At 42.4% G+C, this 24,098-nt stretch overlaps 1 protein-coding gene across 3 annotated transcripts in view; it reads right to left on the bottom strand.

Moving 5' to 3' along the window:
* Positions 1-24,098, bottom strand: part of HMCN1 (hemicentin 1) — a 166,567-nt gene that overhangs the window by 104,348 nt on the left and 38,121 nt on the right. For all 3 annotated transcript variants that reach the window (XM_059854550.1, XM_059854552.1, XM_059854551.1), the window contains exons 5-11: positions 18,600-18,771; positions 17,357-17,463; positions 14,214-14,334; positions 13,464-13,727; positions 13,062-13,206; positions 9,297-9,418; positions 4,205-4,480 (exon numbers count right to left, since the gene is read on the bottom strand). In XM_059854550.1, coding sequence (XP_059710533.1) covers positions 4,205-4,480; positions 9,297-9,418; positions 13,062-13,206; positions 13,464-13,727; positions 14,214-14,334; positions 17,357-17,463; positions 18,600-18,771 — 1,207 coding nt within the window. The remainder of the gene's footprint in view (positions 1-4,204; positions 4,481-9,296; positions 9,419-13,061; positions 13,207-13,463; positions 13,728-14,213; positions 14,335-17,356; positions 17,464-18,599; positions 18,772-24,098) is intronic.

Genomic DNA, 24,098 nt, shown 5'->3' with positions numbered 1-24,098 from the left:
AGCTCTGGGCCTCCAGCATCAGAAGGACATGGAGCTGATGGAGCAAGTCCAGAGGAGGCCATGGAGATGCTCCCACAGCTGGAGCCCTCTGCTCTGAAGCCAGCCTGGGAGAGCTGGGGGTGTTTTCCTGGAGAAGGCAAGCCTCCCAGAGAGACCTCGAGCCCCATGCTGTGCCTAAAGAGGCTCTAGGAGAGCTGGAGAGGGACTTGGGACAAGGGCCTGGAGGGACAGGAAAAAGGGGGAATGGCCAGAGAGCAGGGTCAGATGGGATACTGGGAATGAATTGTGCCCTGTGAGGGTGGGGAGGCCCATTTTCACAGTGTTTAAAGATCTCAGAGCAGTATAACCAGTTCCTCTCTGCCCATTATAACAGAGTGCATCCACAGACCTAAGTGAGCAATATTCACACCATCAGTTAGAGAGAGATCTGAAAGACCAGACTATTTATTTCTGTATTGTATCTTTTCAGAGAGAAGAGCTGAAAAGCTTCAGAGTTATGCCAAGAAGGTAATTCTTTTATCCATCTGGGCAGTCTCTTCCCTGGAATTCTTCCAGATATTAGCACATTCATTCTGCAAGTCCCACTGTGTTCATCCAGACCTGGTTTCTGCTCCTGCCTGGGATATATAAGAGTATCAGTGTTGCTTTGTTGAGCCAAGTCACACTTGCTGACTCCTGGGCAATTTTTTTTTATTTTCAGCTGTATTCAAGTTCTGGGCACTGGGAAGTACCCCTAGCAGTCCCCCAGCTGAATGCCCCCCAGGCAGCAGAGGGGGACTTTCCCCCACTGCACATCTCAAGCAGCTGTTCAGAGAGTAGGACAGCACTCCTGTCACCCCTTGGCTTGGCCAAACGGCACTTGCACACCTCTTACTACAGCAATGACAATTCTTCATTGCCCAAAGGCAAACAAGACATTTGATTTCTCATGTGGGCAGGTGGAACACATAATAAATCTGCTTATTTCCTGTAGGTGTGGCTGAACGCTGCATTGTTTAACAGTGCTCCCTGCAAGCAGGTGGTGAACGTACCTTTCAGTGATGGTGATACCAGACAGGCAATAGAACATTTTAAATAATAAGGTGAAGGAAACCCACCATGGTGTGGACAGAACAGTAACTACTGCATGTCTGATTTTATTCCATCTATACATTCAGATAAAAAGATGCACCTGAGCAGAACACTGCTTTCCCTGCTTGTTAACCCCATGCTGGAATTCATCACGTGCCCAGATTACTAACCCAAAACATCTCTACTAATACCAACCTAAACACAAGCCAAAGTCTCTCCCCATTACACACTCGTGCTGTAGAGGGAAAAGAAAGTTGCAATAATCATCCTTGTCTGCTCTTACACCAGAACACATGAAAAACCAAGATTACCATAAAATCATATTTAGCATCACCCAAACTTCTGGGGATTAACGGTTTAGTTGAAATTCTTCAAGGGGAAGGAAACAAAAAAACCACCCCAAATCAATCTCTTCACCATGCACACTGTTACGATTTTAAAAAAGCACCCAAATTCCTACATTTCCACCCCAAAATCAATATTAATGAAATATATTTATGAAAAACACCACAAACAAAACATCAAGCTTCCACCATATGTTATATTAATTGAGCCAAAAAAAAAATGCAAATAGCAATCTCTTATTTCACCTATCAGGCTGTAACAAAACCAGAAAGAAAAGGTTTAAGTGTTTCTGGAAATTCAGTCATCAGTGAGAAACACATTGAAAAATACATAGGATCACCAATGTTTCACACTCCTGGCCAATCTCCAGCCTCACACAGCTACAACATAGTCCTCTAGGACTATGAAAAAGGAATCCTCTCATAGATTCACTTACGTTTCCATACAAGACCAATCTGATGGGAGGACTTGAGCAACTCACACTACATAGCCACTCTTGCACAATTCTGAATTTGACCACATACTTTTTAGTCCTAGCACTCAATGGGCATTATCACACTGCATTCCAGGACCTTCCAGAGTGCTCTGTGCAGTACCCCCAGACTACAGAGAGGCCCAAGTTTCACACAGGGCTGTCTCTACCTGTGTCCTGGTCGTGGGGAGCAGTGAGAGGCTGGGGACAGAGTGTTCTCCTGAGCACAGAGCACACAACTGGGGCACAAAGTCAGCCCATGAAGGCTCCAGGCTGTATTTGCACAGATGCTGGCACAGGAGTCACATCAATGCTCCATTTCAGAAACAGCAACATCAAACCCAACACTTTTAAAACAAGGATTTACTACAATCTCCTTCAGCAGGAAAAGCACATGCTGGGTTATTTTTAGAGCCACCAGCATTTGTTCTCTGCCTTAACTCACCCCCAGAGAGAAAATGGAGATGAAAGCAGTGTTTATTCTCTTATGATCTGAAATTCAGAGATCTACATGGAGCTGGTCCAGAAATAATAAAGGGCTCCAGGATGAATTTAATTTGACATTCTGAATTACTTACAACTACACAAAGCATGGACCCATCTCCATCAATTAACAAGACTTCAAATTTCCCTCTTTGGCATGCTAACAATGACAAGCCCACAAAGCTGTAGCTCTTACATCTGGCCACCCTTTACTCTTTACTGCCAAATAAAAACTGTTTTCTGAAAACTACTCCAGGCCCTAACAAGCACTGCAAGCTGTACATGACAATCATACACTGAGTACCCCCAGAAATCTGATGGAAATAATTTTTTCCAGGCAAATTAAAATGATCACAAGTAGCAGTACTTGCAAACCCTTCAGATACCATTCAGCTTCTGCATTGCAGCCATTGGGAAAAGCTGGCAGTAGATTACTTTTTCCAAACAAAAGAGGCAGGCACTACTGCAGAAAGCTGAATTTAGCTGCAGCTTAGTGTTTCCTATGTATTTATTCAGTTCTAAGCATCCTTTACAAAAAATAAAGAAAACTAAACTCCGACTCTCAGCTAAGGCTTATATGAGCGGCCCAAGAGGGTTCTCTCAAACATGTTTGAAAGCTGTAAATACTACCAGGACCAGCCAAAATATAGTCCCCAACCATTTGATACAATCATTCCACATATATAAAGGATCTGAAACTTAATATTCTGTTGTGGCAGAAGTAAAACTGTTAGATTTACTAGAAAAAAACACCAGAAGCATTTTGGTTGGTGTATTAAAGCTCCCAGCTGAGCTACAGGAAGGAAAACCTAAATTCCAGGAAGAGATGAACGAGGGAGAGGTACTTGATGCCTTCGACATGCTTGAATGAGTGACTTGATGGAAAAATTCCTTACAATTCAAAACTAGGTTTTTCAAATGCATGGGGGTTGAGGTTTTTTCATTACTTTTTTCCTTTCAGCTTTGCTGAAAATTTAGGTTAGAGAAAGTTAGTTAGAAATTAAGTTTTAACTCTGCTGCAGCAATCTAAGGGTAACTCAAACAGATATTGAAAAAACACACTTCATTCTGCTGTATTTTGTACTAGGCCCCACACAAGTGGTTCCACACCTACTAGCTCTACCTAGGTAACCCATATAGGAAAAACAACATCCCCTTAATAACTTTTACAACTCCACCTTCAACCTCTGTTTTGGAGCACCTCAGGTCAAGCTATTCCATTCAAAATTAATTTTTTCCATAATTCTAAGTTTTCCATTAGCTAACAAATTACTACAATTAGAGCAGAAAAGTTAATTAATGATGGTACTCCCTCTGCACAGAACATGGCCCAGCAGCATTGCAAGCAGAAATCTGTTGGAATTAACTACAAGTGACAATAATTTTCTTTCTGTAAGATTTTGAGTCTTGTCTCTCCTCACCCATAGACAGACACCAAAGAACCAAGGTTCAAACCTCCACACAATCAAGACAAATAGAAAAAATCCTGCAGTACTTCAAAATTTTAAAAACATTTGCTCGAATACCAAATACTGCATTTATACGTATTTGTTCCTAGTATACAGCAAAAGCTGTTTGTCTCGCTCATGCTGCCTTTTTTAGTTCTGACTGATTTTTTTATGAAATCACACAATGGTTTGGGTTGGAAGCGATATTAAAGCCCCTCTGGTTCCACCTCCTGCCATGGACTGGGATACGTTCCACCATCCCAGGTTGCTCTGAGCTCCATCCAGCCTTGGACACTTCCGGGGATGGGCGTGTCCAAGACTGTGGGCAGCCTGTTCCAAAGGGAGCCCTGCCAAGGGAGCCATGGGTGCGGTATCCTGTCATTACCTTGCACGGTGAGGAAGACAGAAGCCGTGGCAGATCCGCCCTCGTTGGCAGCAGTGCAGCTGTAGCTGCCCGCGTCCGAGAGCCAGGCTGGCCTCAGCTCCAGGGACAGGTTGGCCAGGACGCGGAGGCGCAGCGGGTCCTGCAGGCGCGCGTCGCGTCCGTGCCGCTGCCAGCTCAGGTTGTAGCGGCCCGCGCTCAGCACCAGGCAGCTCAGCACCGCCCCGGCCCCGGGCACCACCGTCACGTTAGCGGGCACCTGCAGCACGGGCGGGGGCTCTGCAGGAACGGAGAGCAACGGAGTCAGAGACACGTTCCAGCAACTGTGGCATTCACATTTTCTGAAAAAATTCCTTCACCCAGGATTTTTCTCCTGGGAAGCTGAGAGGCCTCAGAGAAAAGGAAAACAATTCTTATCTCATTTGCTGTGCCTGTGTTGTTCACAAGTGGAATGCATTGTGGAAGATGGTCTACCTGAAGGGAATCGATAATTGGATTCTGGTGTGAGTTGTTTTGACTCATTGGCCAATTATGGCCAAGCTGTGTCGAGACTCTGGAAAGAGTCACGAGTTTTCATTATTATCGTTTTAGCATTAAGTATCCTTTCTGTATTCTTTAGTATAGTATAGTATTCTTTACTATAATATTGTATTATAAAGTAATAAATACATGGAGCCAGATTCATCATTCCTGCCTTTGTCGGGGCATTCCCAGCAAATACAATAAGCAACCTTTCAGCATTTGCACATTCCTGATAAACAACTCTAGGCACACTACAGAACAAAAAAAAAAAGTAAAATTTATATTTAAAAACATTTTTCCAATACATTAGGTGTTAAATAATTTAATTAATTGAGTTCTTTATTAATTTTGGTTTAATATTTCATTTTGTCTCCCATTCTGAAGCCACGAATAGAACCCAGGGCAGCAGCCTCGTTCTCTGATGCTGAGCTACCTGCCAGGAGCTGACATCACAAGGACACACTTGGTCTAGGATCCAAACTACCGCTTCCTTTAGGATGAAAAATCACATCCTGTATGAGAAGAGGCAGCTCTGTGTTTTTTGAGCACAGCCAACAAGGGATCATTGTCACAGCAACAGGAGGGAGGGAGACAGGACCACCACAGGCCTCCAAGTCTGATCTCTGCCCCAGGTGTGCCTCACCTGCTGGCATCTGAGCTGTGCAGTAGATTTTTACAGGTTGTATATGGGAAAAAACATATGTTAGAAGGAAATTCTTCCAGCAGCAACAATGGAACCAAGTTAACGCCATTAGTGTTAGCACCATTAGTGAGCTCTTTTCATGATAGATTCTATACAAAAACATGGAAGGAGAAAGCATCCATACTCTTATTTGATTAAGGACCTCATGAAACAGGATAAGAAAAAGGGAGGTAATAAACAGTACACACACAGACAGACAGCAGACACAATGCCAACAGCCACTCCTCCTCATGCTGACTTAAAGGCACCAAGAGTTACCAGCATCATTGCACAGAGGGGCCAGCCCAGGCTGTGCAGCTGGTAAGGACACAAACCCAAGGTCCCTGCTATGGTGGGGGTGAGGGGCAGTGGGCAAACTCATGAAGGAATATGCAGGGAAGTGAATCAGAGAGGAGAAAAGAGAGGAATAGGCAGGAAGGGGCATAAAAGGGCCCTGTACCCTGTAAAGCACTACCAGCCAGTGCCCTGTCTGCCCCAGCCCTTGTCCTCTCTCACTAGTAAATCCCTTCTTTAAGTCTCCCAGGGTAACCTCAGTCCCTGTCCCTTCTCTGTATCCCTGCATATACTAAGTGCCAGCTACTGGAAGACCAGTGTGAGTAGACTGGGTGCAGGTTGCTGGAGTCAGACCAGGGGTTTAGGACCCCATGTCAGTAGCACCAGCTCCTGGGGGCCTCGAGTCCCAGCCCCAGCTCTTAGAGCCCAAAGTGACCTTGGGTAGTGCTCTGCTGCTGCACACCCGGTGTCTCTGGGTACATGGGATAAGCTCTGGCAGCCAGGCAGGAGGAATTCCTGCAGCTATGTACTACATCCTTCAACTCTCACTTCCACTCAAATCTCTGGGAATTTCATTATCTTCTCCTGTACATATTTTATGCTGTAACTCCCAGTATTTGTTATCTGCTTTCTACCTGACCCATCTGTGCAGTTCTATCATGCTCCCAGAAAAAAAAAACAGATGCAGTAACATTCAGCTGAAATTAAACTTTGAAACCACAGATGGTTAAAATAGCAGCATTCTGCTCCTCCTTGAGATATTACTGATCAAGGAGGCAACATTTCAAGAAGGCAACATTTCAAGAAAGAAAATGAATTATTTATGACTTTATGCATTCCCATTAAAAATATCACATGTATTTCATTTGGTTTTCCCCAGACTGGTTCTTGAACAAAGAAAACTCTGCAATAAATAATACTGTGAGAGGGATGCTTATGCAGAAATGAGACAGCTGTAAGAGCAAGACCAAATCTTTATCAGTACGCACTAAAACACAACTATCCTAAAAAAGCAAGGATAACAGGAAATTTGAAAAAAAAAATCAGTATCTATTAAGGGTTAAAGTTACTCCTAAGCCCAGAACTAGCCATAAATCCTCCTTCTCAAAGTCTCCTGGAGGGGGTCTCAGATGAGGTTCACAAGCCTAATGCTGGATCCCCGCACAGCACTGTTTGCTGGGTGTGTGCTCTGTCTCCCTATAAACACAGTCCTGACAGCAATCACCCCACTGCCAAATCCACAGACTTTAACCCATGCAGAGGAGAGTCAGGGGAAGCTACACTTGCTTATTGAATGGAGTTTCTCCTCTGTACTTGTACGTTTGGGAGAAACAATAAATCTTCAGCTGCTTTCCACAGGCTTATCATCAAATATGTTACCTAAACTCAGGAGAGGGAGATGAGGCCAGTACAGGACTGGAATCCCCACCTTTTGACTGTCAGTCTAGAGGGACAACACAAGTTTTGGACTACCCCAGCCACTGCCCACAGCAGTGCTCACACTCATCCACCCCCCAGCACTCCACTGGCCCTTCAGGTAGGGTGCTGCACAAGCTAACGAGCCGTTTGACATTTTAAAGATTTAACAGGACTAAGAGTCAAACTCAAGTGCTTGCTTTCTGTGAAATGAGAAAACGTTGGCACAGCTCCAATACCTTTCACACAACAGCTGCCAGAATGGATTATCTGTGCTATACTGTCTGTCAGCTGGGTAAACCAAGAACACTTGAAAAGATTGTTTACTTTGCTTCAAGAAGAAATTTCAAGTAATTTTCTTGCAAATATTTGTACACAAGGATTTCAAAGCATCTCCCTCCCATTAATCCTCTGCAGGGCTCTGAACAGAACAAATTGTCATGTTTACACAGTGACTCAATTCCAGGCCATCTCCTGTGCTTTGTAAACGAGGGGATATGGGATTTTCCCCCTTATTACCCTTGGCTTTCAAGTGCTACCAACATCACAAGAAAAAGGTCAGGATTCTCCTTCATGTTTGTCTTTGATAGGAGAATGGTTGCAACTTCCAGACTGACAATCTTTATGCCCACAATTGCTTGCCCTCTAAGCCATGGTTTGAAACAAGCATCTGGGAACATCTTTTCTGATTGAAGGATTTTTGTGGCTAAAATATAAACTAGACTTCTAGAACCAGGACTTGGGTTAGGACAGATGTTACTGTTCCACTCTACTCACTGCTTCTTGTGAATAAAAGGATGTTCCTCTCCTCAAATTCATCCCTTGGTCCAAGAGGACTCTTTCTCTACAAACTTTGCCTTGCATAAATCAATGCTATCACACTGGTTTCTTAGAATTTGCTCATAGTACAATGAAAGGAACATATTTGCCTGGAAAAGGCGAGGTGAAGGGTTATGGAGCCACTCTCTTCAGCTACTGAGAGGGTTGTTTTAGGGAATACACAATTAGAGTGTTCTCAGGGCACAGGAGAGGGGGGAAAAAAAAAAAGATGAGAGTCTTCGCTCATAACATGCAGCAGGGGAAATTCCAACCAGACATACAAAATATTTTCCTAGTGGGGGTAGTTAAGCACTGAAGGCTGCCCACAAACTTGTGAAATCTCCACCCTTGGGGACATTCAAAGACTGATTGGACAAGTTCCTGACAAACATAATCAAGCCCGGAAGCGAATTCTCTTTGAGCTGAGAATTGGGACTAGGTGCCTTCCAAAGGTGCCTCCAGCCTGAATTGTTTCATGATTCTGTGATTCCTAATCTACCTGGAGTGGCTACCTGGAGTAGCTACTGCAAGAGATAAGAGGCAAGACAACTTTAATTTCAAGACATTAAATGAAACTCTGAGTTGAAAATGTTGTTCTGAGTTCTCCCATTCCTCCCTGTCACAGATTAACTGTTCCAGTGTTTTTCCAGCTCACCAGCAACAGCTTTCACTTGCTCCAAGACTCATATCTGATCAACACCAACACAAGGCTGTATAGAATAGATCATTACTACAAACCAGAAATTATTTTTCTCTCTCACTGTCTGCACTGCAACTGTGAAAAATTAGGTGACCAAATTTGCTACAGTATGGGCAGAGGTTTCATCCATCCACCCACAGACAAAAAATAAGCCTACTGTTTATTCAAAATTGTGATAAGCCCTATTTTTTACCTCATTCATTTTACTCCCTCATCTTTATTACCACTTTTAAGAAATTCAAGGTAATAGATGAGATTTCCAACAATTTACCGAATTTTGTATTGTAAAAAAGCAGAAATTTGAACACAATTTTCTTACTTCCTTGTCTATCAGATAACACATATATACAATCAAGCCAACATATAATTGCTACAAAGCAAAATAAAATTGAGAACAGTTGAAATCTGAGATTTAGGTTTTGGATTCTATAGGTCAGATCTATTCTGCAAGTCCAACTGATAGCAGGAACTGAAACCAAATCAAATTTGATATTTAAAACAGGTTTGTTGAATAAACATCAGCTCACTTGTGGGCACGGGTGAGGAAAAAACACAGTAATTAAAAATACATTTAAAACTGGCAATGCATTTTATCGGCCCCATGTGCCTTTCTTAAGTGTTGTAGCCCAAGTAACCCACCCCAGAAGGCGGCTGGGACGCACCTGACACGTCGAGGAATGTCTGCGCGCGTCCTGTCCCCGCAGTGCTGCTGGCCACGCACTCATAGAAGCCCTCGTCAGACACAGACACCTGGGCAATGTCCCAGCTCATGCTGGAAGATTCTCTGCAGGAGAAAAGGGCACCTGCTGAGTCCCTCAAGGAACCAAGAGCTACACCAGCTTGGTTTCCTGACTGCAGGCACAGGAGAGTTTCACAATCATTAAGAGGCAAGACAGACCCTCTAAAGAATCAAATTGGATGTCACTTTATGAATGTTCAAAATTTCAGGAGAAAATAACCAATGTCCCACTTGCACATCAAAAAATAAACCTTTAACAAGTCAGCAGCTGTCACACAATACCCAAAGGCAGTGTATTTCCTGTCATTCCCTCAGCAGCTTGTACTCTGCTATATTTACCACCTGAGAAGATACACTGTCTCTGCACAGAAACTTGCTGGCTTCAAGGAATGTGAGGTACGAAGCCCATGCCTCTTCCCAGCAAAGGCAACAAGGTCTCATCCTCCCCCCTGAGCTTCCCAAACTCACAGGTATAGCAATCCAGAGAACCACTGCAGGTGGTCTCTAGATCCCAGCAAGGCCAATGCTGCTGGGCAGTAACACCAGGTTGGTATCACACACAATGTGAAAACAAGAACGGAATAAAATTGTAGCTACATAGGCTGCTTACATGTGCTTCAAAATAAACATTCTCAGTCTCTCATGATACGAAACCACGTTTTATAAACTTCTGGTGCTACAGACACACAGAGGACAACATAAATGGGCAAACTAGTGGTTCTGCAGTATCCCAGTGCTCACCATGGCCTGTTGCTATGGCACATAAACAAAACTGATAAGCACCAAAATATCTGAGAGAGCTTTGGCAAGTAATTGCCACATTACAGGAAAACACTACATTAATGACTCCTTTGTTTGTCTGAATAGATTGATTTATCAGCCCTTAAAGGATACAGAAGGAACAAGAGACTTGGAATATGCACCGAAGGTCAATGCTGTAGCACCATGAGACAGACAATCCAACCACACCACAAATGAAAACAGTATACAGTGACCTTAAATGGCTTTCTACTTGTTCCCTCTTACTTCATACTTACTCTAGATAACCTAATATATCATACTTCAAATCTATGACATTTCCCACTTCAATGCTGGCACATGGACATGGCAGCAACTGCCAGCACTAAAGAATAAGGTGGTGTTTCTTCCAAATAACGAGTGAGAAACTCCTTTATTTCATGGAAAGTACATTAAAAGTGAGGTTAGGCAATCCTGTTCTGCTTCCTTCCTGACTCGTGCTACATGCCAGCTGTCAAACATGGAAGCCTTGGGAACAGAAGCACAAAGGGAAATGTGCCCAGGGGCATGGAACAGCTTGGTAAAACAAAGACCTGTGGTGGACTATTAAAGAAAAATTTAGAAATCAAACCAACACTGGCAGCAAGGACTAACACACAGCTCAGGGCATCTGCTCCACACATGGGCACTGGGTGAGGAGCTGTAACTGCACACAAACCACAGCACATATCATGGGATAATTCAGCACCTTGCAGCATCACCATTATCTACCAAATTCATTTTACTGTACATGCAATCTGCTGATTGAGCTGTTTGTGTGGGCAGCTGGGCAACTCCAAACATTCAAACCCCACAACTCAGACGACCCCCGTGGCTTTCAGTCACACAAAGAGCACGGTAGTGCTTGGTTGTATCACACCTCACCTCCTGGACGCCCCCACCATGCTGCTCCAGACCCATCTGGGAGCTCACCAGCAGAAGGCAATGGTTCACGGGGAGAAATGAAATCTATAATTTCACTTCCTAGCATATGGTTTGGAGGGATATATTCTGCATAGTTTACTAGACTTGAATAGCAACCATAGACAGCAGTTTATTATCAGTACATTTTTAAATTATCATGGTTGTTGTTTTGATTAACTACATGAATTGCCTTTCTTGTCTTACTTTCTTACTTACTAAGAATTTAATGTCTTACTTTTGCTGATTGTAAATCCTGTCTCAGCAGGATTGGTGGGATCTGTTATTTTCAATACAGATTGTATAGAGACTTTAGTGCTCAGTTGCCACTTCCAACTGGAATGAGGTGCTCAACTACTGCTCTTGATCTCCTTTATGAGGCTGGTAAAAAAATGCACTGGGATATTAAGCAAAACCCAAATTTTCTTACTACACTACAAAAGGATGCAGAAATGTAGAAAGACAAAGCTGTTACAATTTGACAAAAATTTCTTCTTCCTAACATATGTTACTAATTTAAAGTTAGGAATTACTACTGCAGCTGATAGTACCTCTGGAACCAAAGGAAAAAAAAAAAATCAAATTTCAAAGTCTGTTCTCCTCATGAACCCTGAGCCTGTAGTCATTCTAAGCATATTTTCACATAGACAACTGTCACAATAGAAACACAATATTCAACTCATAAATCATTTAGGTTTTAAAATAAATATTAAAACAGTTGAGTGAAGACATCTCAACACCAAAACAAAACTCATTCAATGCAGAGGAACACTACCGTTCAAATCTGCACTGAACTACTAAGCTAGACAAACCCTGCCTGGAACGTCACTACAAATAAGAGACAAACAAGCCAAGCTGAATTAGATTCTATTTAACTGTGACCAACAATATTTGGCTTGAGATATGTTTTGTTAAATTAACTTGGATGATATGTTCATTCATCTGCTCTGTAACAGAAAAAAGAAAAACGCGGCTGAATCAGCGGTGCTGGATGTGTGAAGAACAAGGAGAAGTGTGGGGTTCGATACCTAAGGAATGGAAAACATTACACAGCAGCCCAAGTATGTGCTGTGCTGGGGCTGACTATGTGTCAGTGGCACCTCATTAAAACCCAAACCACACCAAGCTCCAGCATTTCCCACTGCCAGCAGTGCACAAGGAGCTGCAGGATGTGTTTACTTGGGTATGCTGTACCTGCTGGAGAATGCAGAATTTAGTCTACAGTCTGCTCCTGAGGTGCTTTGAGCCGAACAGGAGGCTGCTGACACTGTTTGCTAGGGCACATTTCCCTTTTGGTTTTAACAAACAGAATTAAAAGCAGCACTTCATGAGTATTTTAACTAATTAACTTTTTTTTATTATTATTCTCTCACCCTACAGAGAAAGGGCACACAATTCTTTTTCTATACAGAAATCTGAAGAGCCTTCTGGTATATCCCACGTAAATTTTGCTATTTTGAGAGATTTTCTGAAGATGAAGGTTTCTAGGGCAGGAATATCATAGGACATACTTCTAGGGCATCCATGAAAGGCATTAAAAATCAAACAAATTAATGTATGCCCCATCATCTACATATCACTGGGGCCAGAGTGAGGGGTGTGTTTAATAAACAAAGCTAGTTACCAATTTTGCATAACATTTAAAAATATAAATTAAAACCATTTGCCTTCTAGACTTTTAGACCCAGTTTATCATAACTTCAGAACACATATTTGAGGGGAATTTAGGCCAGAACCTTATAAATCCCATCACATGCAGAGTTTACACCCTCCTCTGTACATTATATATAGATATATCTCTCTATATATAAATATTATCAGTATCTCCATAAAACACAACTTTCCTGATGAAGAGCGCCAAAAATAACAGAGTGGAAGTAGCAGGATGTAGACAGCACATAGCAGTAAATAATAACAGAAATAATTTTCTATACATAGGATTTATAAACATATAAAACAAGGAGTATTGTGCGAAAAGGTAACTACTTACTTGAAGAACTGATCCACTCCCAGTTTTACCCCATTTTTAGTAAAACGCTGAGTAAAAGGTATAAGGCTCTCAACATGGCAGGGAACAGAGCCTGGCTGTAAATAATAACCTGGAGTCTTCATGGGCATTGTAACTTTGGGGGCATCTGAAGGAAGAAAACATTCCCCAGAAAGTATATTAACAGCTACTCACACACATCCAATCCTTTCCTTTTATTAAAAGGAAGCTCAATTTCTTGTAAAGCTCTACATAGTGGGTATTGACCATTATGAACTAGAGACAGAACTTTGGAGGGAAACAGCACATAAAGAACTTGCATAAGTTATAAAAGCATACAAGACCTCAATTTTAACTGATTCAGATGAGACAAATGAACAGTCAATTCAAGTTAAAGTCACTTACCAGGAATAATACTAGAAAACAAAACACTTGAAACTCTCTGAAAAAGATAACCATCCTTGTCATAGCCTGTTATTTTAACAAAAAAAGCTTCATCTGGTGGAATGAAGTCAGAAATATTCCATAGTCCATAGGGCTTTCTGTCAGGATAGTATTTCACAGGCAAGGTCTTAAGGAGTTCCCCTGTAATACTCAGAAGTTCCAGTCGGTCTACTCTAGCTGGAAGCAGGATCCCTGTGGTATTCAGCAGCATGAAGGTAGGAATTCCTAGGAAAACAGAAACACACTATTTTAAGTGCTAAAGAAAACAGATAATTAAAACATGAAAGATTAAATTCCATCTGCATGGCTCACTACCCCATGAATACAGCATTCAGCTCCAGCCCTTACCTACTGAGTAGGGAAAGACTAAATTGTGCTCAGCTGAGCTCTGCTTATTAGCCGTGAGGAGACCCAGCTGGGGAGAGTTTAAAGTGCTGATGTCCAACAGGTGTTTCTGAAAAAGCAGCTTCTTTATTAACTCCTCACCATGCCTCTAGGTCAAAGCCTTTTTCTTAAGCTCCAAAAATAACAGAAACTGCACTGCAATTTTGAGGCATAGTTAAGAATATCTGTATTTATGTCACACAGATACAAAGCCCCTTCCAGGAACCAACCCACAGCATTCCCAGAGTTATCACAAAGCTCATCATAGAGCTGTACTTGATTTTGGGGGCCTGAAGGTATTTAACATAGACTGAAGTGGAAACAAACCTTGCACTGGCCTGCTGGATGTTTTTTTGAAGTCCAAGGTGGGCTTTCTGGAGAAGCCAGCCCGGAAGTCAATGGTGCTGAGCCCCGTGATGCGCACAGAGTGCCTCCCGCTGCTCGAGGTCTGCAAAACAGCCAGCACATGGAATCAGCACTGCAGGCACTGCACAGAGGTGAGCCAGCCCGGAGCTCAGGGCCTGACTCCAGCATGGCTAACAGCAGCACAGACAGGAGCCTTATGGCTAAAGTGGTAAGGAAAAGCACCTTGAATAAAGCTTTGCTTTCACACCCAGCCCTACAATTGTGGTGTCAGCAAAGACAACCAGTTTGTCTTGGAAGTAAACCATACCAACAAATCACCAAGTCCTTGCCACATGCTAGTGCCTGCTGCAATGGCAGTGGTCTGGGAGTTAGGACCTGACCATTACAAACTCCACTAGGAAATGGTCAGTGAATCAGAAGTCAACAGAAAAAGCTATGCATTAAAGGTGCTTCTCTTCCCTGGCCAAGGGAGAACAGAGGGTGCACAGGTACCTCTCCCATCTGGTCTGTACCCTTATACCCTCACCTTGTCATTCTGCTTTAACCAGCAAAAAAGAAATCAGAACAACCCCCACCCATCCATCACCCATGGACAGCCTGAGCTTCATGTTCTGGAGAGCACAGCTGCTTTGATGCACATCTTTCATCTTAAAGAAGACAAATCAAAGTAATTCTAAGTTACTTGTATGATTCTATGCAGAGAAAGAAAGGTCAAGTGCTACTTGCCAAAGGTGCACAGGAACCCATGGCTTTTCCTCCTCACCTATTTCTATACCCTTCAGATGTCTGGAAGCTTCCATTGAGCTTCCCTGGAGTTTTACCTAATCCATTCTCAAATTCCTGCAGGTCTCTGGGAGAGGTTGCTCCAGAGTAACCCCCACTGTCACCACTGCATGTGAGTATCACATTAAACAGTTGTTTCTTCTAACTAACAGCCTTTGCACAGGCATTAGACATCATGACAAATCAATGTCTGTCTGATTAAAACAACATATTTCCTTCTATTTAGTTAGCCTTTCACCTCAGAAATAGAACCACTAAAGCCTTTTTTATATAAGCCAGCTGTTAACAATATAAAGAAATATTTAATTGTGCCAAATAACTCAAGGTATCAAGCGTTAATTACCAGTAAAAATTTCATTAGATAAACTCAGTGATAAAGTTCTGGTTTTATACCTTGGTGCATCTATATAAGGGGTTTATAGTGTGAATAAAATTTTCACAAAGCTTAAGTCTTAAAATCTTTGTGTAAATAAACCAAGCCAGTGACTAAAGCCGAGTAAACAATCCACAGAAAAATATACTGGGAAATCATCTCTCTTTATGAATTCCTCAGACCTTTGGTTATTTGCAACTTTTAAGGCCGAAATAACCTTACAAAATGTTACCATTTCCTAATAACAATTAACACATCTCTCACTGTCATGGTCTAGGAGCTGGAGGTGCTTAGGCAAACACAATTTGTTTCATCACACAGGACTGCTTTCCAATTATTATCTTTAGGTCTCTTCTCATTATTTGCAGTTGAACATGGATTACAGAGACTGTACATTAGTGTTTGCCATCCCAGGTTGGATGAGTATAAGCAAAAGAGCAAATACATATTTGTGAAAGATGCTTTCCTGTCTTGCAAACAACATCAAAAAATTGCCCAAAATACAGGTATCTATGAAGAAATGCATGACCTGGCTTGCTCATAAAATTTAATTTAAATATTTCAACTACATATTCAAGAGATTTTTTTCAGTTCTTTTTTAACTCAAAACACATAAATTTGAAAGTTTTATCCATGCTCTCCATACAGCTGGAGACAGCATTATGCGGAGCTTAGGAAAAAAACTAAAAAAAACCTCCCAACCCCCAAAAAACTCGCAGGCCCTGCCTGCAGGAGCCACCTGATGGCTTGGCAGGCTGCTCTCCTGCTGCCAGGAGTGCATGCACCAGCAGCAGCCTGGGCACGAGGGGACTGTTGGCTCTGCAGGTGTCCCACCCTGAGCCCAGGATGCCTCCCCAGCAGCCAACACTTGGTGCTGGCACACACCAGTGGCTCAGCTCACATCACACAGCCAGGAGCACACAGGGCTCTTCCTGAACTGCCCCTCTGGGCTGCAGGGCACTGGATATTTGCTGCACTGATCCCTCACCCTAGAAGCCTCTAGCAAGTGACAGAAGTGAATCCTAAAGCACTGACTTGTAGGAAAAGGTCTCAGGACCCAATGTGGATCATGTTACCATGACCAGCAGGACCCAAACCTTTTGATTTTTCACTTTTAATAGCCCACCAGATTGTCTCTGTACCATTTTTTCAGCACAGAATCATGGAATTGGAAATGACCTTAAAAAGTCACCCAGTGCCACCCCCTGCCATGGGTAGGGACACCTTACACTATCCCAGGTTGCACCAAGCCCTGTCCAGCCTGGCCTTGGACACTGCCAGGGATCCAGGGGCAGCCACAGCTTCTCTGGGCACCCTGTGCCAGGGTCTGCCCACCCTCACAGGGAAGGATTCCTTTCCAATAGCCCATCCAGCCCTCCCCTCTGGCAGTTTAAAACCTTTCCCTCTTGTCCCATATATCTGCCCATATCAAAAGTCCCTGTCCCTCATTTGATAAGCCCCCAGTCCTAGACAGACATTCAAACAATTCTCCCCAGAGCTGCTGAGCTCAACATGCTTTTGTAGCTGCAGTTCTGCAGCAGGATCAACAGCTTCCCCCAGGGCTGTGTGTGAATTAGTGATCCTTTTCAAAGCACCTCTGTGCTTAGGGCAGGGACAATGCACAGCAGGATCCATTCAGCACTGCCTATAAAGTGCCTCACCCGGGTGCCTTCCCCTCCAAAAATGACTATACAGTATTTACACTGCTACAATAAAATAGTTCAGTCAGAAAGGACCTACACCAGTAGGATTGTTTCCACATCTATTTAGGAAAGCTGGGATCATGCAGCTTTACCTACATAAAGAGGTACAACAATACAAGATCACAGGACATTTACTGTAACACAGACTCAGCTGTAAGTATGTATGATAAATAACATAGCAAATCATTATACAACCCACTTATATGCTACAGAACAATCACACAGAAGTTCTGCAATAACTTTACCTTAATTGTCCATGTTCCAGGTTCTGGATCTTTGACATTTACTACCTTTGCAGAGTTTTGGATATTTAGCAATTCATTCAGTCCTGATCCCTTACTGAGCTGCTTGCCTGAAAAAACAGAAACAGAAACTAAATACAGGATGGAGTAAATGCAGTATTGCTTTTAAAAAAACAGAGTAAATACAATATTTTTGTTTTGGACCAATGTATTTCTGATACTTGACTTACCCACTACTTAGGAGTCAGTGAAATTTACAACAGTCAACATTCCCTATAATTCTCTGACAGAATACTGAAAATGTTCATTTATATGTGGGTGATTGTGTGCAGGAACTGGCCCTCTAGAGGGGGATTTTGCTCCCTCAAGGCTGACCCTGAAGAATCATCAGCCCTAAAACTCATCTGGCTCTTTCACAGCACTAAAGGGAAAGAAGTGGAGAGTGGGATGTCCTAGTGCCCATTTTCAAAACCTACTAGATTTGCCTTGGGTAATTTCAGTGAAACCCTGTGGATTTAGATACAGGGAGCTGATCTATGAGAAAGGCCAAAAAGAGGTGGGGTCACAGCTTCAGGGAAGCCTGACACTTGCACCCAGGACTGTGTGTTGTCATGGCTTGAACACAGACATTGAGCAAACCTCTTTCCTGTAAACAAGAATGCCTCAGTGCAGGACAGACCAGACCACACTGCAGGGATCCCATCCTGGGCATAAAATATTTCCCAGCTACAAAGGCAATATCCTTAGGCAAAAGTCATTCAGAGAATACAAAATATGATCTGAATTTATTTCTGGAGTGCTGTTCCAAGTTCCTAGGGCATCAGCTTAATAATAAACAACAGATTTGTTCAAAATAGCTTCAATTATAAATTAGCTCCAAATCTGTCATTGCATTCCCCATCACACACTGCTCAGCTGGAGATGGGCAGGGGAGGCAGGTTTGGTTCTGAATGTTCTCAGTTCAAGAAAACTAGACCATGGCTGAACTTTCCTCACATAAAACCCTTAAATGATGGTTCAGGGAATACAAGAACAGATGAAAGACAAAAGTGTCCAACAATCTGGAATGCAAGGACAAATAGTAACAAAGAAGATGGAGGTGAGATGAAGTGGAGGGAATAAAGAAGTTTTACAGTTTCCTCCAAGTGAAAAAAACCCATGAAATATTGGGAAAAAAATAAAATATCAAAAGGGATTTTTCCTTCTCTTTTTTCACCATCACAAAAGAAAGAATAAAGTACTTCACCTAGAGGATTATGAATCTCCATTGCTGGTGAAGGACCACTCAAGGACACTGTAACTTCCTTCAGACTGGGATCAAAAGGGATCTGCCAAGTATTTACAGCCATAGACAGATGGTCTGTAGATAAGAGATGCACTTTGGAGGCTTGAACTGCTTCTTCAACCCACTTTAACACCTAGAAGAAAAAAGAACAGTTGTTACTATACTATCAGCAATACTGGCTGCTGAAATATATTCTGTTGAAATGCCTGTCTCTACTGTCTTGTAGAGATTCCATATTGATTTATTTTTAAAAATGTGAATACTTAAAGGAAATGCAACTTTAATAGAAGATACTAGCAAAGCCATGGTCAGCATGGTGTTTAAAGGAGTTCACTAGCACACCTGGATACATATCTACACAACAACCACAGGTAAATTTTAAAAGTAATTAGGGATACAAACCTGTGGGCATTTCTGCTCATCAATTATTAGTTGCATGAAGCAACAAGGAAAATTTTCTCATCCAGATGTACTGATTAATTCCTATCTCTGGACTTCTCCAGGGTTTTTTCCCCTAAAATGCCTAATACAAATTATTGTTAGGCACAGCACAGAGGTGGGTCTGGAAGGGAACATAGTTTTGGAAAGCATGTCCCTGCAGGGCACAGAGGCTCCCACACCAAGGACAGGACAGCAGCCCATGGGAGAGCCCACAGTGAAGGAAAGGAAGGGTGTGAGGAGGCAGAGCAGCCAAGAGAAACCCATATGTACTGACCACAGCCCCATTCCTGATGGCACTAGGGAAGGGAGAAGGAATCAGGGAAGAAGCTGAGTAGGGCAAGTGGAGGCAAAGGTGTTCCTACTTGTCTTTGCTTCCCACCACCTGAAGGAATAATTGAATATCTATTTTAATTGGCAACAAATTAATTTTCCTTAAGCCAACTTTGTCTTGCCCTCAACAACAACTGGTGACTTCCCTGCCTTTATCTCAACCCATTCCTCCTTTGCAAGGGATGAGTGGCTGAGAGAGAGCTTGACAATCAGCTAAGGGAAACCCACCACAACCAACCCAACCTCCCCAGAAACACAGCTGGTTTGTCAAACTATATGATTTTGCATCACTTCTGTACATCACAGAGCTGCAGCATATTTTTAAAATCCCACTGAAGTAATATTGGGTTTGTGTAGCAATGTGAATGTCACTCACAGTAACACTGAACCATGGTTTGAAGCTGCAGTTGACCATAGTAGCATTGAGAAACATCTTGTAAAGGAGAGCAGTATTTTGGTTATGTCAGTTGAAGGCTTGGAAACAAGCAATAAACTAACCTGATGTGTTTACCCCTCACTACTGGGAGTCTCCTCATTCCCCTGGCTTATTGTGCATTACTTGCCTACTTTATCATTTAAAAAGTGGAAATGTGCCATAGGTTTGTGTGTGAGATGACTTTGTGATAGAAACTAGATTCCAGCCTCCTACAGAATTGTACTTGTTCTCATATGTTACAGTATTAATGCCCAGCAACCTTTGTGCAAAGATGAAATAAGTCTAAATAAGTGAAGGGTGTCATTCAAAACACATTTGAAAAGGTGGGGGCAGGTTTTCATCAATCATTCCCCCTCCACTCTTAGGAATGTCCCACCTGAGCTGTACTGAGTGCTCCCAGCACAGGGTGAGACAGCACTGACCAGGTGTCCCCTCACCAAGGGTGTGCACAAGAGAGCTGCTTGGGCATGTTTGCAAAACAACATACACAAAAAATCACAGTAAAACTGCCTGTGCTGCTCAAAGCCCTGCAGTAATGTGGCCCAAGAGAGAACTGGGGTTTGTGCAACAGCTGGTAACACCAGCTAGGGAGCAACTTGTGTTTGCTTTAGACAAGCCTGGAACAGGAATCACAAGGCTTCAAAAAGATCCAACTCATTTAAGTTCTACTTTAGAAATTATACATCTGGGCCCAAAAATGCTTCCAAAGAAATTTCAATGTTCTACTCCCAGTGAGATGAACATGACACTTTTTTAAATGAGGTATATAGAAAAGTTCCCATTTAATTCCAAGATCTTACCTCCACAGGTAAGTTTTTAAATGGATTGTTAAATTCAATGAACCCATAGGAACTTCAGTTTCTGAGAGTTTTTCAAGATCAAAACTGAAAATGGAAGGAAACAGAACAACCCAGCTGTCTGCACTCTGGCAGCAGCTTGCTTATGTAAGTTCAATAGGCAATTCTGGGAGATCCATTTCCCAACCCTGTCATTCCAAAGAGCTTTGCAATAATGCTGTAACACTGGTTTAGAAGAAGGTTTTTTCTCCTCTGGGACCTTTATAGAAAGCCCCCAAAAGAACAGCAGCTTTTGTTGTTCTGCCAAAATGCAATGTGATGAATTTTATTAGAGGGGGAAGGGCAAATAGAGCAATGATTTATAACTTTCCCCCAGAAAATTTGCTCTTGCAACCTGCCCTGCTGTCAGGTCATTTCTTGGAATGCATACTGAAACCTGGAAAATCTGTGGAGCATGGCCTCTATTCCCATTTGTTTATTCTGGGACTCAAGAATATTTCTCAAGCAGTCAAAGCAACAGGATTTCAGATTAACTGTTTCATTGCTTAAGTAAATTTAGGTTCAAAATTGTACCCAAAGAGGAAAAATATTCTAATAATGTTTTAAAATGCACATCAAAAAATATAACTGAGACAGTGCATGAGAAAACAATACTGTAAAAATAAAACATGAATTATATATGTAACATGTATGAAAACCACACAACTGAAAAGTTTTAGTGTTGGATCTGAAGCTCTTCAAATTTAGGGACCACAAGCACTAAGCCTGTCTGCTTTCAAAAGCCCTTCTGCAGTTGCTTTATGACAAAAAGCCTTAGGTACATGATCATGGTTTATTTTTTCCACAGACTCCAAATTCCATAGAAAACAGAGAAAGACCAGCTGCAACTATTTGTTTTTCCTTTCTTTGTTTGGCATTCACTGTAGATTATGTATCTTCAGAATCGAAGCATTCAGCTGCTTCTCCCATTAAACCATTCCTTCTTTTTCTATGAAAATGGATAATGCCTGTCTGGGACCAGGGAGAAGAAAAGGCACGAAACAGAGGTATGCAAGAAACCTTCATTCTGTAATGTAATTTTTTAACTTTTGACTTTGTCACCTGCATTGTATCCTTGAAAAGCAGTGGAGGGGCCTTTTACACCTTTAACTGAGTGAAACAAGATTTCAAATTGCTTCCCCTGCAGCATCATCCAAACACACTCTGGTGGTCATACACTGCAGGGACCTACACCAACCACAGCTGGGTTGCTGTAAGCCTTTTGTTGTGATCCCCTGGGAGGAGTAAGAGCCAGCAGAAAAGGGATGTTTTCCAGTGGGTTTAGGGACCTCTACCTACAGCAGAGAACTCATGAGTGAACACCGCCAGACCCCATTCCCTTTGATCTTACAGATGATACCTTCCCCACAACAACAACCTCTTTTGCACCATCCTAAATGTTCCATCACCAGTCTTGTCTTCCTTCAGTCCCCCCTCAGTCTCGTCTCATCCACAGCATCCCTTTCATTCACAGGCTTCTCATCCAATTCCAAACTCTGTTGTTTTTCCCATATAGGTTCATCCAGCATTCAAGTCACCCAAGAACACCCCTTTCTTCCATCAAAGTCCAGGCTGTGCCCCCATGTCATTCTCAGTTCTCCTCCCATCAATATTCTGTATACAGAAGATCCATTTCTACTTATTTTAAAAGTGAGGAAGAAAAATGTATCATTAGGCAGTCTAAGGACAGGAATTCTTCCCTTTTTACAGAAAGGTTAGAAGTAAAAAAATGAAGTGTTTCAACACTAAAAGAAATGGAAAAAGACCACTCACCAGCTCAGTACTTGTGAACTCCTAGCTCTACACTGATCAATCCAGTTCATCAGACATAGGAATGACTCATTTTTGCCACACACAATCAAAACTACCTGGAGACATGACCTAAACTGCCAATGACTAATAAATCTCCACTATTTTCCACAGCACCATATTCACACTCTGCTGATCATCACAGTTCATCTCAACACCCCCTCTGGCATCAGTACAAACCTTTGGGCATCACAACGATTTACAGGAATTTCCTTACAGAAGAATAATTAGTTGTGGTGGAATGTAACTTCAGTTCAAGTCAAAATTAGTACCTTTTGGAAACTGGACACGATTATGAAAATAAGGAATCTGCTCCTAACAGGAAATTTAACCCATGCTTGATGAATATTCTCAATGCCATGAGAACAGAACCTGAGGGAAGGGCTGGAACTGTGCCAGGGAGGGTCAGGCTGGAGCTCAGGGAAAGGTTCTTCCCCAGAGGGTGCTGGGCACTGCCCAGGCTCCCCAGGGAATGGGCACAGCCCCAAGGCTGCCAGAGCTCCAGGAGGGTTTGGACAGCGCTCCCAGGGATGCACAGGGTGGGATTGCAGGGGTGTCTGTGAAAGGCCAGGGTTTGGACTCAATCCTTGCAGATGTCAAAGATCCCCTCCAGCTCAGGATATTCTGTGATTCATTTAAATTTCAAGCATTATTGTAAATTAAGCCTTGAGTCTACAAAAGCAACCAGAGAAATCTCACCTAAAGAAAAACTTTTCAAAACCAGGACTTCATGCTTTGATAAAGCATTTTGATAAATGCTTTCCAAGACACCGGGGACAACATTTCAGAATATTACAATCCTATAATGGTTTGTGTTGGAAGGGACCTTGTCTCACTCCCCTGCCATAGGCAGAGACACCTTCCAATAGGCCAGGATTTTCAGATCCCCAACATGGGCCTTGAATACTCCAGGGATGGGGCCTTGATACTCTAACTAGATAAATATTCTCATTTATCTAATGCACAGAAATCACAGTAAGTTTGTAAAAATAGGACCTTCATCCCAGACTCTTAGATGAGCTACCTTCAGCAGGTAAGTGGAGATACATATGTATTTCATGCTTTGCTCGACTGAACTCAACACAACTTTGTCAATCACTAATAATTTTGCCCCAGTTCATTGTAGTATTTTAAATCAGAACATGTTTCTCAGAAGTAAAAAAAAGGCACTAAGTCTTCTCAGTACACAAGCACTGGATGTGTATCAAGTACTGTTTTGCTGTGTTTCCTTGTATCTAGCTTAGAATATTGCTTCATTCTGCACTTAATGCTCAAAGGGCAAGAACAAGAGGAATGGTTGAAACTTTATATACTAAAAATAGCTTTGTTTGAGTTTTTGGGGGGTAGAATAATCAAAATGTTTTAACAAAACAAGTCGTTGGTTTGGCAGGGTACTCGGCAGGGACTTTGTAGCTATTCCCTAATCCCCAGTCCAGCACTGGCTGTCTCTAGGCCCACAACGGTGAGTGTGCTTCAGCATTTATAAACTGCATTCTTCACACATCATCGACTCCTCAGAGAAAAAGGAGGGCAAGCTTGATTGCTTGATTGCAGCTGAATCCTGCCTGAGGGCTATTCCATAAACAGCTGATCAGATCTCTGTGAGAT

The sequence above is a fragment of the Haemorhous mexicanus genome, chromosome 9, assembly GCF_027477595.1.
Source record: "Haemorhous mexicanus isolate bHaeMex1 chromosome 9, bHaeMex1.pri, whole genome shotgun sequence".
NCBI lineage: Eukaryota > Metazoa > Chordata > Aves > Passeriformes > Fringillidae > Haemorhous > Haemorhous mexicanus.
The sequence above is the reverse complement of the archived record's forward strand: the minus strand, read 5'-3'. Positions and strand labels throughout refer to the sequence as shown.